This window comes from Xyrauchen texanus, chromosome 20 (assembly GCF_025860055.1).
Source record: "Xyrauchen texanus isolate HMW12.3.18 chromosome 20, RBS_HiC_50CHRs, whole genome shotgun sequence".
NCBI lineage: Eukaryota > Metazoa > Chordata > Actinopteri > Cypriniformes > Catostomidae > Xyrauchen > Xyrauchen texanus.
Window position 1 is genome coordinate 26761263 of NC_068295.1, and position 16797 is coordinate 26778059.

General features: G+C 39.0%; 2 protein-coding genes across 4 annotated transcripts in view; one reads left to right on the forward strand and one right to left on the reverse strand.

Annotated features, from left to right (window-relative positions):
* Window positions 1-2834: 2834 nt before the first annotated feature.
* On the reverse strand, window positions 2835-10327 carry LOC127660942 (uncharacterized). 3 transcript variants are annotated; one of them, XR_007972704.1, is made up of 10 exons: window positions 10062-10327; window positions 9722-9837; window positions 9515-9590; window positions 9188-9439; window positions 8741-8912; window positions 8478-8626; window positions 8306-8373; window positions 8137-8156; window positions 5288-5388; window positions 2835-3347 (listed from the first exon to the last, which is right to left on the reverse strand). XR_007972704.1 is itself a non-coding variant. In XM_052151437.1 (8 exons), exons 4-8 carry the CDS (start codon window positions 9315-9317, stop codon window positions 8139-8141), a joined length of 537 nt encoding a protein of 178 aa, XP_052007397.1. In that variant the 5' UTR covers window positions 9318-9439; window positions 9515-9590; window positions 9722-9837; window positions 10062-10327; the 3' UTR covers window positions 7321-8138. The 3 variants fall into 3 exon arrangements, 2 of the variants coding, with proteins under 2 accessions (XP_052007397.1, XP_052007396.1); XM_052151437.1 differs by lacking the exons at window positions 2835-3347; window positions 5288-5388 and having other exon boundaries at window positions 7321-8156; XM_052151436.1 differs by lacking the exons at window positions 2835-3347; window positions 5288-5388; window positions 8137-8156 and having other exon boundaries at window positions 8167-8373.
* A 2598-nt stretch (window positions 10328-12925) lies between these two features.
* LOC127660665 (S1 RNA-binding domain-containing protein 1-like) overlaps window positions 12926-16797 on the forward strand; it is a 78582-nt gene continuing 74710 nt past the window's right edge. Inside the window, exon 1 of the mRNA XM_052151015.1 lies at window positions 12926-12944. The gene's annotated coding sequence lies outside the window, so the exon portion shown is untranslated. The remainder of the gene's footprint in view (window positions 12945-16797) is intronic.

The following is a 16797-nucleotide window of genomic DNA, read 5'->3' on the forward strand; positions in this document are numbered from 1 at the left end:
CAATAGAGGACTTGCACAGAAATAACCAGGATCAAAGTCTTCCCACTTCTTCCAGAAGAATGAATGACTTCTTTCAAGCTTCAGACATGGATGTAGTTTTTGTGGACAGTACAGCTAACAATGACATGTCTCCCTTACATTCCACGGAGGATCAGAATGTTGCAGATGATCTGAATGTCCCTTTTCAAAGTTCATCAATGACCTCACTAGTTTATTTGGATGCAAGCGATGTAGTGACAGTTTTAACCGGAGACATCACTGGAATAGATGAACAAACCTTAGATGACACTTTGCCTCTGAGCCCAGAATCCATAGTTCCTCACAAAAGAATTCTTGTTGTTCATCAGCGGACATATATTTTCTGAACTTATTGCACATTTCTGTGATGAAACCCTTGCACATACACAGAGTGATGTAGAAGTGAAGTTGCTCCTCCCAAATGGACAGTTTGAGATGGGCCATGACTTTGGTGGAGTGTTCAGGGATTGCCTATCAGAATTTTGGCAGGAATTTTATGATCAATGCACACTGGGGAACAATTTTAAAGTTCCCTTTCTTCGGCATGATTTTGGGAAAGAAAAGTGGGAAAGTGTTGCCCGAATAATTCTATTTGGCTGGGAGAAAGAGAAGTATCTCCCAATAAAACTTGCACCTGTCATCTTGGAGCAAGCAATACAAGGATCTGTCAAAAGTGATCTGATTGACAACTTTTTGAAGTATGTCTCAGAAAATGAGTGTGCTGTGTTAGAAAGCTGCAGAACAGACTTCTATAGTGCAGACCAGGAGGAATTAATCGAGATCTTAGACAACTACAGTTGTCGGAGAATTCCAACAGAAGAAAACTTCATGCAAGTTTTGAAAGAACTGGCACACAAGACTCTCATTCAAGAGCCTGTTTATGTTCTTGAACAGTGGATGAGCATACTTGGACCTCTGAGTAAGGACCTTCAGGAAATTGAAAATGTGTATTGTGCATTACAACCAACAGTGAGGAAAATTGTGCGATCTCTCAAATTCCCTGAAGCAATGAATGCACACCAAAAGGACATTTCAAAGCATTTGACAGCTTGCTTGCGGGAGTGTGATGCAAAACGACTGTCTCTGTTTCTGAGATTCTGTACAGGATCAGATTTGTTTATAGACAAAACTATAACAGTTGATTTTACAGACCTTAAAGGGTTTGAGAGAAGACCAGTGGCACACACCTGTGGCTGTTTCCTGAGGCTTTCAGTACACTATGACAACTACCCAGATTTCCGATCTGAAATGAACAAAATACTTGAAAGCAATGTCTGGGTAATGGACATCATTTAGTTGCACTGGCACATGACTTGGATACTGGCAGAAACTATTTATAGCCAGCTCATATCCAATTTTGCATGGGTCATTCTTCATACACTTATTTTACACGTGTACTGTATGCATAGAGTAAAACATTCACTTCAATTTGAATGTTATTTATTACAGGTTACACCTAGTTATTTCAGGTTATGTTGAACAACCTTTTTTTTCTGAAGATTTATTTTGCTAATGACTTTCAATAGTGAAAAAATGTCATTATTTAGTTGCAATGTACTGTTTGCGTTAAATTGTACAAGTTGTTCATGTTAGCTCGTCAGTCAGATAGATGGCTTTGAACTGTTAAAATTAGTTAATGGTTCATTCTTCATACATTTACATACAGGTGAAACTCGAAAAATTATAATATCGTGCAAAAGTTCATTTATTTCAGTAATTCATCTTAAAAGGTGAAACTAATATATTATACAGACTCATTACATGCAAAGTGAGATATTTCAAGCCTTTTTTGTTATCATTTTGATGATTATGACTTACAGCTTATGAAAAACTTTTCACAATATTCTAATTTTGAATTTGGGGTTTTCATAAGCTGTAAGTCATAATCATCAAAATGATAACAAAAAAAGGCTTGAAATATCTTACTTTGCTTGTAATGAGTCTGTATAATATATTAGTTTCACCTTTTAAATTGAATTACTGAAATAAAAACTTTTGCACGATATTCTAATTTTTCGAGTTTCACATGTACTGTACATTTATTTATACATAAAGTAAAACATTCACTTTAATTTGTTTACTTACAGTAGTTGTTGCTGGTTATGTTGAAATTCAAAACCTTTTTTATTATGTTTTTAGATCATTTATTTTATATTTTGTTAATGATTTTCAATAGTGAAATATCATATTGTTTAGGTGCAACCTACTGTTTACATACAATTGTACATGTTGCCTCTTCAGTCAGATACTGTAGATGGCTTTGAACAGTATAATATGTTCTTAATTTAACTTTGTGCTTGTATACAAATGGGTGTCACATTATTGTGAACCTTTAGTACATGCTATAGGTTAAACATTTGAACAGTTTTATGAAATTGTTTTATTGAAATCGTTTTACTGTGGTTTGTATTATTCTTAATTGTACCACATGTTATCATGTTTGGTTAACCACTATGCATAAAATACCAACACAACCTGCATGGTACCAATGTTTTTTTGTGCATTAAATATGGAGTGAGTTCCACAAGCCAATAAATAATGCACATCAAAGTTTGAAAGTCTGACTGTCTTTTTTAAAGAATATTCCAATTCTGAACTTTTAAAATCTATTTCAGTTGTAGCTCTCTATAGAGGCACACAAAACCTGACAGCCAATGTACCATGTAAAATTATTATAACCATTTAGGTCCATCATGAGTATTAAATGGAGAAAATACAGCGCTGCCATTCTAAGAACGAAGTTTAAGGTTTTGTTTGGAGCAACGTACCAAGGTTACATAGTTAATAATCTAAATACCATAAGAAATACAGTTCCAATTAAAATTTATTTCAGAGACAAATAACATCAATTTACCTATAAACCCATTTATGTTCATATTTTCAATCACCTGCCCTTTTAAAGTCTTCAAAGTCAAGGTTAAACAGAAGAGAAATCCATCAATTTTGAACAGTTTCAAGCCATAAATACATTAGTTTTGAGGTTCAAAACATTGTCTTGTACATCTAAAAAGGCTTGCTGTGCTTCATTTGTATTCAAGTTAGGCCTTGAAGAATTGACAGTATAATGTATCGCAAACACGTGCAAAATCATACAAAGAATGAACATTTCTGTAGATGGAAAAACATAAAAAATTTAAAAATAAGGCAAACTTTTTACAATTGTTTAAAAGTGTTTTAATTACATCTAGATGCCTCTTATTCTGATAGTTGTGCTTTTGTCATGTTATAACTCTGAAAATAAGCAGATAATCGAGATCTCAATTTGACAGCATGCTGGCAGCACCACTCAAGCCGTCAATACTCTCTGTTGCCTCATGAATGGTTGTGACCTGTAATAAAATGGGGAAACAGTTACATGAAATATTTAAGGGACAACTTTAAATGTAACAAAACAGTGTTACAAAATAATTTAAGACAAATGCCAAAGGAATAAGAGAAAGACTATTTGAAATTTTTAAGTTTATGGGCAGATGGTAGATTTAAAAATTGGGATTTCCTATAGAAAATAGGTAGACTGTGTACAGTTGAGACATAAGTACAGTTGAGACACCTTAAAGGGATAGTTCAACGAAAAATGTAAATTCTGTCAGTAATTACTCTCCCTCATGTTGTTCAACCCGTAAGATCTTCGTTCATCTTCAGAACACAAATTAAGATATTTTTGATTAAATCTGAGAGCTGGATCACTCCTCCATAGGCTTCTAAGGGATTGAAACTTGTTCCCGAGAAGTTATTAAAGACATCGTTAAAATAGTCCAAGTGACTACAGTGGCTCAATCTTAAGTTTATCAAGCGACGAGAATACTTTTGTGCGCAAAAACAAACAAAAATAACGACTTTATTTCAACTATTCATTTCCTTCTCTGTGGGCCTCGAGTGAGTTCACTAGTGTAATAGATTAAGCTTCTCTTGTTATACGTCACACGCATCACACACATGACCAGCGTCGGCCAATAGTGAGCCTACGTGTGACGTCGCTATTTATTTTTGTTTGTTTTTGCGCACAAAAATTATTCTCGTCGCTTGATAAACTTAAGATTGAGCCACTGTAGTCACTTGGACTATTTTAATAATGTCTTTAATAACTTTTTGGGAAACAAGTTTCAATCCCTTAGAAGCCTATGGAGGAGTGATCCAGCTCTCAGATTTAATCAAAAATATCTTAATTCGTGTTCTGAAGATGAACGAAGGTCTTACGGGGTTGAACAACATGAGGGTGAGTAATTATTGACAGAATTTTCATTCTTGGGTGAACTATCCTTTTAAATAACTTGCGTGCGCAGCAAGCACAAGTTGTGATTTTTGCTGTGCACATGTATATTAGTGTCCTCTTTGATCGTGGGAAATTTGAACAACGGACACATCTCCGATCTGAAGATATCAGCAAAAGTTTTTTTTCTAAGATAAGACTTTCACTTCACCATGCACACTCCACAATGAATAGCTTATTATCCTTATGTGACTGTTAAACGTAACTGGTATCATCACAAACGTTATTCTGTGCCCTAAAAACTGGCATATTTCATGGTATTGTGTCATGCAAGGTCATTGCAAAATCTCGAGAAATGTGCGAGGTGGCCAGCGGGGTAAGTTGAGACACACGTGTATCAACAGTACCCCGCATAGAGTTCTATTAGGAAACATACTGTTTAGTTGTTCAGTGTTATGATAACAGGTTAAACTTCATAATTAGCCAGCATAGGACACAAATTAAAATAAAATGTGATATTTAAACTGTGTGTTATTAATGAATATATTAAATATATTGTTCCTGTTTTATAAATTTTAACCAGTGCTAATTTAAATAAAATGAATGAATTTAAATGGATGAATAAATAAACATTTTGCCCAATTGTTATTTTCTTTATTTGTCTTTATTTATTATATTTGCAATGAACGTTTAGTTACCTTTACATCATTAAAAATGGGTGTCTCAGCTATACCACATATGGGTACAGTTGAGACAAAAAGCACCTTATTTTTATGAGCTAATTGTGGAAAATATAAACTACTTATGGGTATTATTGATTGATAATATCTTAGTCTACAAGCTAATGAAATGTCATGTGGCATGTCATGTGGAAATTCACTTCTTTTCAGTATCTATTTTTATGTGAAAAATCAAAACGCAAAAAGTGTCTCAACTGTACTCAGTCTACCCTACAAGGCAAAGACAATAATGATGAAGACTTGCTTTTAATTAGCACAGCCAGCCAGTTTGAGGCAAATCCTGTTCCTTGCAGAACTTTGCAAATGTTGTTCTTCTTACCTCTTCAAACAGAAGAGCATGTGCCGCTGCGATGTTCCCTCCAATGGTCCAAGGTTGCTGGGGTAGGAAGAGTAACTTGGTGAAAGGCTGCAATTCAACACCTACAGACACAGATGTCAATTTCAAATTTCACAAGTTGTATAGCAATTAAAATATTTTTGTCATCTGAAATACTAAAACAATTGAAACAATATCTTTACAGCTTATAGTGATGTTTATTAATTTAGTATGGTGAATCTAGTCCTCAATGTCCAGTCCTTGAAGGATCAATTCACGAAGCTGGAGGTAAAGGTCTGTAATTTCATAAACATCATCTGACATGACAAGGTTATGCTCAGTCATGAGTTCTACACACAGTTGAAAGACATCCTCATCACAAGGGTAGTCTTTAAATAAACACTCCTCTTGGCAAATATTCAGTTTTGTATGTTCAATTGGATGCAAGAAATTCTGCACTCCATATAAGCTGGGAACAGCAAACATTATTGAAGGTCGACCACTGGGAGCACGAGGGTTGTGAGTTGGCCGTATCCTGTGGAAATTCCAGGCACTGACCGTTTCATCAAGCTCTTCCTTCATAAAAGAAAGGAAATATATAATAGGCTATATATGTATATATTAAAACATTGTATTGTCAAATGAATTAACAAAATTGCACATTATACATCAATAAATAATATTAAGTTATTATCCAAATTCAATACTCTCTATAACCACTCTGATAGTGAACAAAATGTGTTACCTGTATAAAATGTTGAAAGCAAAACTGGATGAGAGATTTATCAATGAAACTGTCAACAAAGTGTCCATCTTCTTTTAGTTGTTCAAAATGATCCATCCAAAACTGTATGCACTGGCTTCTCAAAGTGGACCACCATCGTTCGATTCTCTGGTTCCCAGTGCTTGGACCAAGAGTGACACAATCAGCACTTGCAGTGTCTCTGAAGAATTTTTGCATCTCTGATATATGAGTATTTTCAGTTCCATGGTCAATGCGAATTCTTTGTGGAAATCCGTTATTCTCAGCAACAGCAAGTACAAAATAACCTGCAATTACTCGTGGGTCATTGTTCGTTTTGTATGCCTCAAGCCAGATCATTTTTCTGGAAAACCCATCAATGCATCCGTTTATACATATTCCGTAAGGTTTTAATTTATCATACCCGTCAATATGCCAAACATAATTTGGCCCGCGACTGTTATACACGCGTCGGCGTAGACGACCATGAGCACGTAGATCAACTCCTTGTCCATCTAACAGTCTCATCAACTGACGGACAGTTTCTCTGTCTGTAATAATTCCGGACATCCAACATTTTTGGTGCATCCACCGATAGCCATGTTGCCGTCCCGACGTCTGAAGCTGCTGGTGTATAAAATATGCCACTTCAGCTTCGTCAGTTTTATTGCGTCTCCGCCACAACTGATTCTTGCACGTTCTCTCAAGAGTCCGGAGACTAAGCTTAATGTTGTGTGATTCCTCCAATAAAATCAAGATTTCTCTATTTGTGAAACCGAGCCGAAAATAATCCTCTATAATATTTTCCATTCTATGCTATAGAATGCAATCCAAGTTCCAACCGTCTATTGACACGTCTTTGATGGTGTGATGGCAATATAGGAAATGCGAGCAAAGTCAGAATTACGAGTTTATTTCTCAGAATTGCGACTTTATTTCTCAGAATTCTGACTTTTTTTCTCAGAATTCTGACTTTATATCTCGAAATTCTGACTTTATTTCTCACAATTGCGACTTTATATCACGCAATTCTGACTTTATAACACGCAATTGCGACTTTATTTCTCAGAATTGCGACTTTATATCTCCCAATTGCGACTTTATTTCTCAGAATTGCGACTTTATTATCTCACAATTGCTGACTTTATTATCTCACAATTGCGACTTTATATCTCACAATTGTGACTTTATTATCTCACAATTGCGAGATATGAAGTCAGAATTGTGAGAAAAAAAGTCAGAATTGTGAGATAAAAAGTCGCAATTATGTTTTTATTTTTTTTATTCAGTGGCAGAAACAAGCTTCCATAGCCTCTACCCTCTTGTGTGGTTTCAACCATCAGACAAAACTTCCAAAGTGGTGACCAAACCTATCATGGCTTTCAATGGCCTCGTTTGGATGACAATGAATAAAAATAATTGTTTATTCTGTTGTGATCGCCCAATTGCCCTTAAAATGTTATAAAGTACACAGAACACATGAATTTTAATAAGAAAAAACAGTTTATTGGCATTGCTTGTAAGGGTTACTAAACATTTACTGGACAAGGATTACTGAACAAAGACACAGGTTGCAAGTAAACAAATCTATATAAAAAAAGCCCACTGATGAAGGGCTAGACCTGAAACCTTTGCACATTGTTTCTTTTGCCTGCAAAAGTGTGGTCTTACCTGAGGGTCAACTGATGGTTCTCGCACTCACTCACACTCACTTACTCACACACAGTCACTCACAGTCACACTCTTTCATGAATGCATATGCAGTGATACATGCAAAAGCATATCAAGCTGACACACAGTGAACCCAGACAACACCGCACACAGAGGTTGACAAGGCACAGGTAAAATGATTGATAAATTATTTTGAATTACATAAAACAAATTTCATGCAAATAACAGACAGAGGAGCAGACATGCAGCATGCAGGACCCCTTGAATGGGGTACAGCGACAATTAATGCCACTTACAAAGACGAAAAAAGTAATGATTTAGTGCAAAGTAAAACCAAAGCAACAACACACAAAACATGCAGAATACAGGAAACCACCACCAAATGAGATGACAGGGACAGAAGGAAAGAAGATAAATAACAACTAAAATAAATACTTACAACTAAATCATTGGACTTGTCTGTGGAAAAAAATAATAATAATGTGAATTTAGGTTCTCTTGTAGCGTGACTGCCGGGCTAGGAAGAGGCTGACGGCCTCCTCCTTAGGAACCTGTTCGAAGGATTTAGCGATGGGGGCGGGTGCATCGGAGGACAAATTAGCGCTAACCTCTCGAAGAGCTGCAGGTGAATGGGTGTAGCTTTCCTGAAGGGCCTTCATCAATGATGTTGCATAACCTGCAGATATAATAATAATAATACTGAATAAAGATCATTGCCACTGATCACAGATGTCTCGTGAGCCATCTCAAAATATGATAGAACTGCATGACACTGCTTACCGTATGAGGCTGCCTCTTTGATGGGACGCACCACATGGGCACCTTTTCTGAAGCGCGGATACCGCACACAGTACTTCTCCGTCCCATCACTTTTCCGTGCTGTCTCGCGGTTGGCATTGTGATTGTAATGCAGCGCCGCTAAGAGAAGCCTACAAAATAACACATTTGAGATATTTTTTTACTACAATAGGCATGATAATAGGTACTATTATTACTATAAAAGGCATAATAATTGGCCGTATTATTCCTTGGATAGCACTGACCTGCTATACATCCCAACGTATGAAAACCATGTGTGCTTGGGTGCGAAGTGCAAGATGAGGGAGTGGTAAGCCTCAAGGGAGAATGTCTGATGCTGTGGAGACAGCTGTCGAACATCTTTCAGTAAGGCAGTCCTCGTGATTATGTTCTCCAACTTTACTGCTGCCAATGAGCCTGCAAAGACCAAGACAGGGAGGCAGACAGACACACAGATGGAAAACGTATAAATAGACGAGATAGATTCAGACAAAAATTCTTTTTTAATGGAAACACATGAAATGGTCCTGCATATGAATTATAGCAAACATAAACAGTAAACAGAATGTTATGAGATTGCCAGGGAATGAAAAAATAATTTAATCATCATAGGTCACATGTCAAAGCACTCAGACAGCAAATACAACAAAACTGTAGAGCGTACATAATACCACATGCTGTGTGTACTGTACCTGGGTCCAGCCACTCTTTGTTGCGCTGATCCCCGTCTAGAGGGCCATGGGCACAACTGGAGAAAGCAGGGGTGTCATGGTCATGGATGTCCTGGATGTGGTTGACTAAACTTTTCCATTTAGCCTCCATGACTGCTGGGTTGCCGTCTGGGGTTGAGGCTGCAGTCCAATAGAGGTGATTCACTATAGCAGGCCTCCACAGCTGTAGTTGGTCACACTCTTTTGAAGCTGCATCCAATGCCTTCCCCAGACCTGTTTTAGAACAAATGGTATTAATTGATATGCACTAACAAAAACTGCTTCAAGGTTCCAACAATGGATACATACTTTTGGCAATGTGCCACACATCAAAATAATGCCGTGTCCCTTCAGGGCTCAGCTCCTCTCTCACCCATTTGGCAACCTAAGGAGAAATAAACAAACTTTTGTGGATGATTGACCTGTGTGGCCCTCCGTGTATCAGCAAACCACAAACATCCAGCTTCAGTGCAATTCAGATGTTTACATTCTATACTGCATTTTTATTGTAAATACCTGGCGATGACGGTCCGTGATCAGCGTTGCTAAATGCAGGTCCTTTCCCTCAGCAGGCCAACACTGCGCTTGAGCCCTTCAAGCTCACACCATGAGCTGTTGGGGACCTCTGAGCTCTGCAACATGACATAACAGTGTAAGTGTAAAATGCTGGTGTTGTTGAAGGAGGCGTGAATGAACCGACGCGTTGCTGGTCCAAGCATTACGATACACTGTACTCTAGTTAGGCAATACACAAAGCTCTAAGCATCGTTGTACTAGTGGAAAGATGTTATATTAATATACAATCAGTTTACTAAATTGCAGAGTTCATTTCTTTGTCTAATAACATCAGGTTTACCTGAACAAGCTGAACATCCACCACCTTGTTCACTCTGTCCTCGATCAGAGAGTAGGATCCATACTTCGCGCAGTGCCCAGGAGAATCTGACCTGGAATTAATTACAAATTTGAATTAGGCTTCAAGTTTTTAATAACCAAGGTCTGTAAAGACAATCCACCATGTCATCTGCAAATGCCAACTAAAGCCACCCTACATGATAACAAATAAAAAAAATCAAAATGTGCAACTGGTCTAAGAGGGAATGGCATTGAGGTGGGGATAATGTGAAGTGGTTAGGGCAGTGGATACTGGAAAATGTAGTGCAGGAGAAAACTTCAAAATAAGAGTCCTTGAACATAATGGAGACAAACTGTGACACTTCCATGGTTAGCACTGTTTGTTTAATTAGTTATGTGAAGTAAATAGGTAGAAAGTGATCCCTACACTCAAGATGAAGAGAAGAAATGATAAATATAATATCTCAAGATTCCATCATCAGATTCAGAATTTCCACTCATGGAACATGTATACTTCTTCTTCACAAAGCAATTTATGACACCTCTATTTTCAAATTAATCTAGTGGCAACAATGAACATTGTAACAAAGTAGTTAGGTTGTAACATCAATCATATAATTTCCATTTTCTATGTGCTTTGGTTAGGGCTAAATTGTGGTAAAAGAGAGGAATCTAACACGTGGCAGTAACAAGATTACTATAAATGTACAATGTTCATAAAGTTATTATCTGAAAAGTTTTGGGTTTGAAAAAGTTTTTGGGATAAATAAACTATGAAGGTTTTCATTCATACAATTCATCAAAGGGAGTTGAATATATTTGTATTGCATTACAACGTAACACTTCATCTTTCAATCATGAGAAGTGCAATAAACTTTACCTGGAATTGGACTACTCCTACTTGTAGGTTGTACTGGTTTAATAATTAATTTTGTCTTCAGTATAATTGAGTTTCAGTTTAATTGAGGTTTGGGAAAATCAAGACTTTATTTACACCCAGTTTCTGTTTACCTGCCCTTCTTCTCAGTGGTGGGTTCGGACTTGGACTAAAGTAGGACTTCTTTCTCTTTGAGGCCTCTCTGTAACAATACTATTTCTTCAGAAACTCTTTACTGGTATCATATCCCTTTTTTCCACATAATTTAGCGTATTGTCATTGAGAATTAATGTTATACCTTTATAAATCTTATAGATTTTACATAAATTCTTTTGTCTCTTTCTCCAGTTTCTGATGACCTAAGTCGACCTTCTGACTTCGGTCTCAATCATGCTATAAATATCTACCTTAAACCCAACAAGGGAGTGAGAGTGAGCATATGGTTAGTGATGAGACACCTACGTATCACACACACATAAAAGCATAAAATAACCACTTTGGTGAATTAAAGTACCAATTTCCTTCAGAAACAGCTAAATCTGTACATTATTCCAAACTTTTGGCCACCAGTGTACCTCACCCATATTGTGTTGTTCATAAATGAATATTAACTTGTTTTCATTGCATTTTTTTTTTTATTTTTATGTTGACCAGTTGTCGTTTTCTGCAAATAAATGCTCTAAATGACAATATTTTTATTTGGAATTTGGGTGAAATCTTGTCAGTACTTTATAGAATAAAACTAAAATGTTAATTTTACTCACACGCATACCTATAAATAGTAAATCAAGAGAAACTGATAATATTTATCTTAATTCTTTCCAGAACTGCATTTTATTTTTTATTTAGTTTGGTTTTAAACCGTGACCTTCATTTTGTTTTCATTTCATGGTGCTTTATTTTTCTCTTTCATTTAACGTATATATATATATATATATATATATATATATATATATATATATATATATATATATATATATATATATATATATATTATAATTCAATACTATTTCATAATATTTCTCTCTCTCTCTCTCTATATAGTATAAACCAACATGTACACTGCTCCCTGTTTGATCAAATAAACACTTCACCATAAATGTGTGTAATATAATTTTAATATTTAGTTGTTCATTGTACAAGTTATGAAAATGTCTTAATAAATCTAAATTAATAAATGCTTTAAGTGGGAATAGTATCTAAAATATAGATAAATGCATAAAAAAAATAGGCATTAATCATTTAAAATATTTGAAGGTGGTGAAAAATTGCACTTTTATAATGTTAAGCCTTATAAAAATCAGTAAATTAGCTTAATATCATTAGTAGAATAAAACACATTGTTAAAATTCATCATGTGTCATTTACTGGATAATTTGAGTCACTTTATATGATTTCAACAAGGATTTTTCCTTCAAAAAAAGGCTGGTGGTAGCTAATGATGGTAGATAATTTATAACATTGCCCTTCAATCTAATTTATCTTAGTTCTTGCAAAACAAATGTAACTTTAAAAGTAGGCTTATCCAAATATATGTTCCGTATGTTGCATAATATGTGTACAGTACATACATTACTATTATATGTCTGTGCAATTTACTTAATAAAATATTGTTATTTGCTAGAGTGCACATTTGCATATATATCAAAAAAATGTCTTCCATTCATTATTTCAGTTAAGGTGATTCAGAGTATAGTAAACACGTGCATTTGATATATAAATGAATAAAATGCACATGTATTGGAAGGTCGCCCAGCAGTCACATGTCTTGTCGTCCAACCTCAAAACTAAAGGATTAGTAAAATATAAAATGTTCGATGTTATCTTAATAAGAATATTGATCAGAAAATGGAGAATATTATTGCTGAAATTATTTGTTGAAGTAGGCCTATTTTGATAGTCGTCTTAAGGGACGTCACTTCCTGCTGCTGACGTCGCTGAGTAGGAAACAAACATTCATTCATTTCATTAAATGGGCGATGGTTTGATATCTATTAGAAGAACAGTGTAAGTTTTCAATTTATTTGAACACTTCTATGGTCGTTTTCTGAGGCTGGACAGCTCTGGTTTAATCACTATTCCTTTGTTATAACACCAATAGCTCAGACAAATTACGCGTACGCGCTAGCGCGCCAAATTCAAAAAAGTTTCTAGAGGACACTGCGAAGATTTTTGTTCGTTTCCCACCATAACATATCATCTCTGTTGACATAGTGTTAAACATGTTGAGTATTGTGCAGCAAGATGTTTATAGACTTGACTGCGACCGCGGTTAGGTTTTGGTAGAAGCTTGTGATGAAATATTGTTTATATAGTCGCATATAATCGTCGTCTATCAGCTGGATTGCAATTTTGATTTAATAACATTATTTGGTTGAATAGACATTCAGCGTCAGGCCTTTTGTATGATTGAAGAAAAAAACAAAAAAACATTCAAAATAAGTTCACATTTAATATAATTTATAATTAGAACACAGTACAGTTGTTAGATGTCTGATGCCACACTTTAAACTTAAATGTGATTGTTTTAGATATTGCTTTTCAAATGAGGAGAATAGATGTGTTCGTTGTATCACACCTCATAAACATTTAGACAATGCTGTTACATTACCTATCATTCTTTTTATCAAGTACAAGCACAAAGAGGCTTTGCAGCTGAATGTGCTCAGTCAGAGCAATAGATGAAATTGCAACTGAATACTTTTAAAGAGTTTTTGTATTTGATGTGTTATTCTCCAGATAAAGATGCTTCGAAGAACAAGAACAGCAAAGGTGTATAAAGAGCTAACAACGTATCGGTTACCTAACGTAACCTCGGTTCTCTCTAGATGAGGGAACGAGTATTGCGTAAGCTAGCTTACGCTACGGGAAAGATTCATCTTTTCTGAGATATTGAAATATTGAAATTATCCTTAATTTTTGTATCCATTGTCAACGCAGTGCGGCAGCTGCAGACCTTGAGCGGGCTAGCTAGTGAGCTCATAGGTTGCTCTGTGGCAACTGCTGCAGCCTATAGACGAGCTTGGGCGAACTCGCATCCAATGAGAGGCGTCCGCGCGCTCACTGCATCAAAGCCCGCCAAAATGGGCGTGACTAGTGTGCATATAAGCGTAGTTCGTAGGCTGGAACCCTGGTTTTCATTGACTGAAGCAAAAAGTCGCCAGTGGCGCGAAGCACGGCCGGCTACGCAATACTCGTTCCCTCATCTAGAGAGAACCAAGGTTACGTTAGGTAACCGATACGTTCTCTTACGAGAGGTTCTCTCGTATTGCGTAAGCTAGCTTACGCTACGGGAACCCATTGTCAACGCCGTCGCGCCAAGCATCCACTGTATGAGCCCCAGGGAATTAAGGGGGACCGGGCGAGCCCTTATGAGTGGGGAAATAATATTTGGCCGGCAAGAATGCGGGTCATTGATTGTGTAATACATAAGCACATAGTGGGAAGGGAGCGACAGAGCGGCGGTGCCGGTCTGTGTGGAATGTGTCCCATCAGTGCAGCTCACCAGGGGAGCTGTAGCGTATTAAACCGCTAGTAGTTTTGCCTGCAGAGCGGGCACTTCCATATTGTAAAATCTGACAAAGGTGGAGGGGAAGTCCATCCCGCTGCCACACATATGTCGTGAATGGAAATCCCGCTGGACCATGCCCACGAGGATGCCATGCCTCTAGTGGAGTGAGCCCTAATGCCCAACGGGCATGGCAGGTCTTTGACGCCGTATGCAGCAGCAATAGCGTCCACTATCCATCTAGATAGTGTCTGTTTCGAGCGGCGAGACCTTTGGTGCGCCCTCGAGCGAAACGAAAAGCTGCTCAGAGCGTCTGAAAGCGGCGGAGCGCGCAGTATACAATCTCAGTGCTCTGACCGGGCAAAGGAGATTGGCGTCGCGTTCGCTATCCGGTGCTGGCAGCGCCGATAGGGAAATGACCTGTGCTCTGAAAGGAGTACCGATCACCTTGGGAACATAGCCGTGTCTAGGCTTTAAAATGACCTTGGAGTCACTTGGTCCAAACTCAAGACACGCAGCGCTGACAGACAGCGCGTGAAGGTCTCCCACACGTTTGACTGATGACAGGGCAGTCAGAAAAGCGGTTTTGAGTGAAAGGTATTTCAAATCCACGGATTGAAGTGGTTCGAAAGGGGGCTTTCATAGTTTCGAGAACTATAGAAAGATCCCAGATAGGAACCGATGGAGGCGCGGGGGTTCATCCTTCTAGCTCCCTGAGGAAGCGGATGACCAGCTCGTTTTTACCCCATGACTGGCCGTGCAGGGGTTCAGCGAACGCCGCAACGGCCGCCACATACACTTTGAGCGTGGATGGGGATCTGCCCTTATCCAGCAGCTCTTGTAGAAATACTGAGCAGCGATGACACCCCACATGTCCGCGGGTCCAGGTCTCTGTCGGTGCACCATTTTGAGAACACAGACCATTTTGACGCATAGTCTTCTCGTGGAAGGGGCTCTAGCGTGTATGATGGTGTTTATTACTCCTTCTGGCAGAGCGACGGGTAGTCGTTGATCACCCACGCATGCAGCGCCCAGCGCTCTGGGTGGGGATGCCAGATTGTGCCGCGAGCTTGAGAGAGGAGATCTGCTCTCACTGGGATGGGCCACGCCGCTGTCAGTGACAGCTGCATAAGCTCCGGGAACCATGTCTGATTCTCCCAACGCGGGGCTATGAGGAGCACCGAGTGACGTGTTTCCCTGATCCTCTGCATTACCTGTGGCAATAGCGAGACGGGAGGGAAGGCTTAAAGCGGGCGTCTGGGCCAGTCCTGGGCCAGCGCGTCCTCGCTTTTCGAGAAAAATATTGGGCAGTGAGAGTTCTCTTTGGACGCAAAGAGGTCTATCTCTGCTCTGCCGAATAGGTGCCATAACGTCTGGACTGTTTGAGCGTGCAGGGACCATTCCCTGGGGGAATATTGTCTCTGGACAGTCTGTCCGGGCCGTCGTTCAGGTGGCCTGGCACGTGCGTCGCCCTCAGCGAGCGCAGGTGGCACTGGGACCAACTCAGTATGCGTTTTGTCAGATGGAAGAGGTTCCTGGATCTGACACCGCCCTGACGGTTTAGGTAGGATACCACAGATCTGTTGTCCGAACGGACCAGGACGTGGTGACCCTGAATGACCGGAGAAAGCGCACGAGCGCGTACTCGACCGCTATCATTTCCAGACAATTTATGTGAAGGAGCTTTTCCTGAACTGACCATAGGCCGAAAACCGGAGAGCCCTCGCGAGACCGCGCCCCAACCCGTGTTGGACGCGTCTGTCGAGATGACTTTTCGGCGAGATACAGCTCCCATTGTCACTCCCGCTGATACCATTCGGCCACTGTCCAGGGCTGCAGAGCTGATATGCAGGTCTGAGTCACCTTGATGGGCTGGCGGCCTGTGGCCCAAGCCCGGCGAGACGCTGGTGTTTAGCCAATGCTGAAGCGGGCGCATGTGCAGTAAACCCAGCTGAAGTACTGCTGCGGCTGAGGCCATGTAACCTAGCACTCTCTGGAATTTCTTCAGAGGCGTGAGGCTGTTCATCTGAAAAGATGCGGCTAGTCGCTGAACACGGCGTGCGCGCTGTGTAGATAAGCTGAGCCGTCATTGCCACGAGTCTAGTTCTATTCCCAGGAAGGAAATGGTCTGACTGGGCTGTAGTGAGCTCTTGGTCCAATTGACTGCAAGACCCAAACTGTTCAGATGGCTGAGGAGAACTGCTCTGTGAGACAGAAGCTCCATATGTGACTGAGCCATAATCAGCCAGTCGTCCAAATAGTTCAAAATTCGCAAACCCTGACTCCGCGAGGGGTGCGAGCGCCGCATCCATGCACTTCGTGAAAGTACAGGGTGCTAAGGACAGGCCGAAC

Coding starts and splice junctions, on each gene's coding strand:
- LOC127660942 (XM_052151436.1), bottom strand. CDS start 9,317: ATGGAGGCTAAATGGAAAAGTTTAGTCAACCACATCCAGGACATCCAT. Junction 8,913..9,187: donor CAAAGAGTGGCTGGACCCAG/GTACAGTACACA, acceptor TGGTCTTTGCAG/GCTCATTGGCAGCAGTAAAG. Junction 8,374..8,477: donor CAAAGAGGCAGCCTCATACG/GTAAGCAGTGTC, acceptor TTATATCTGCAG/GTTATGCAACATCATTGATG.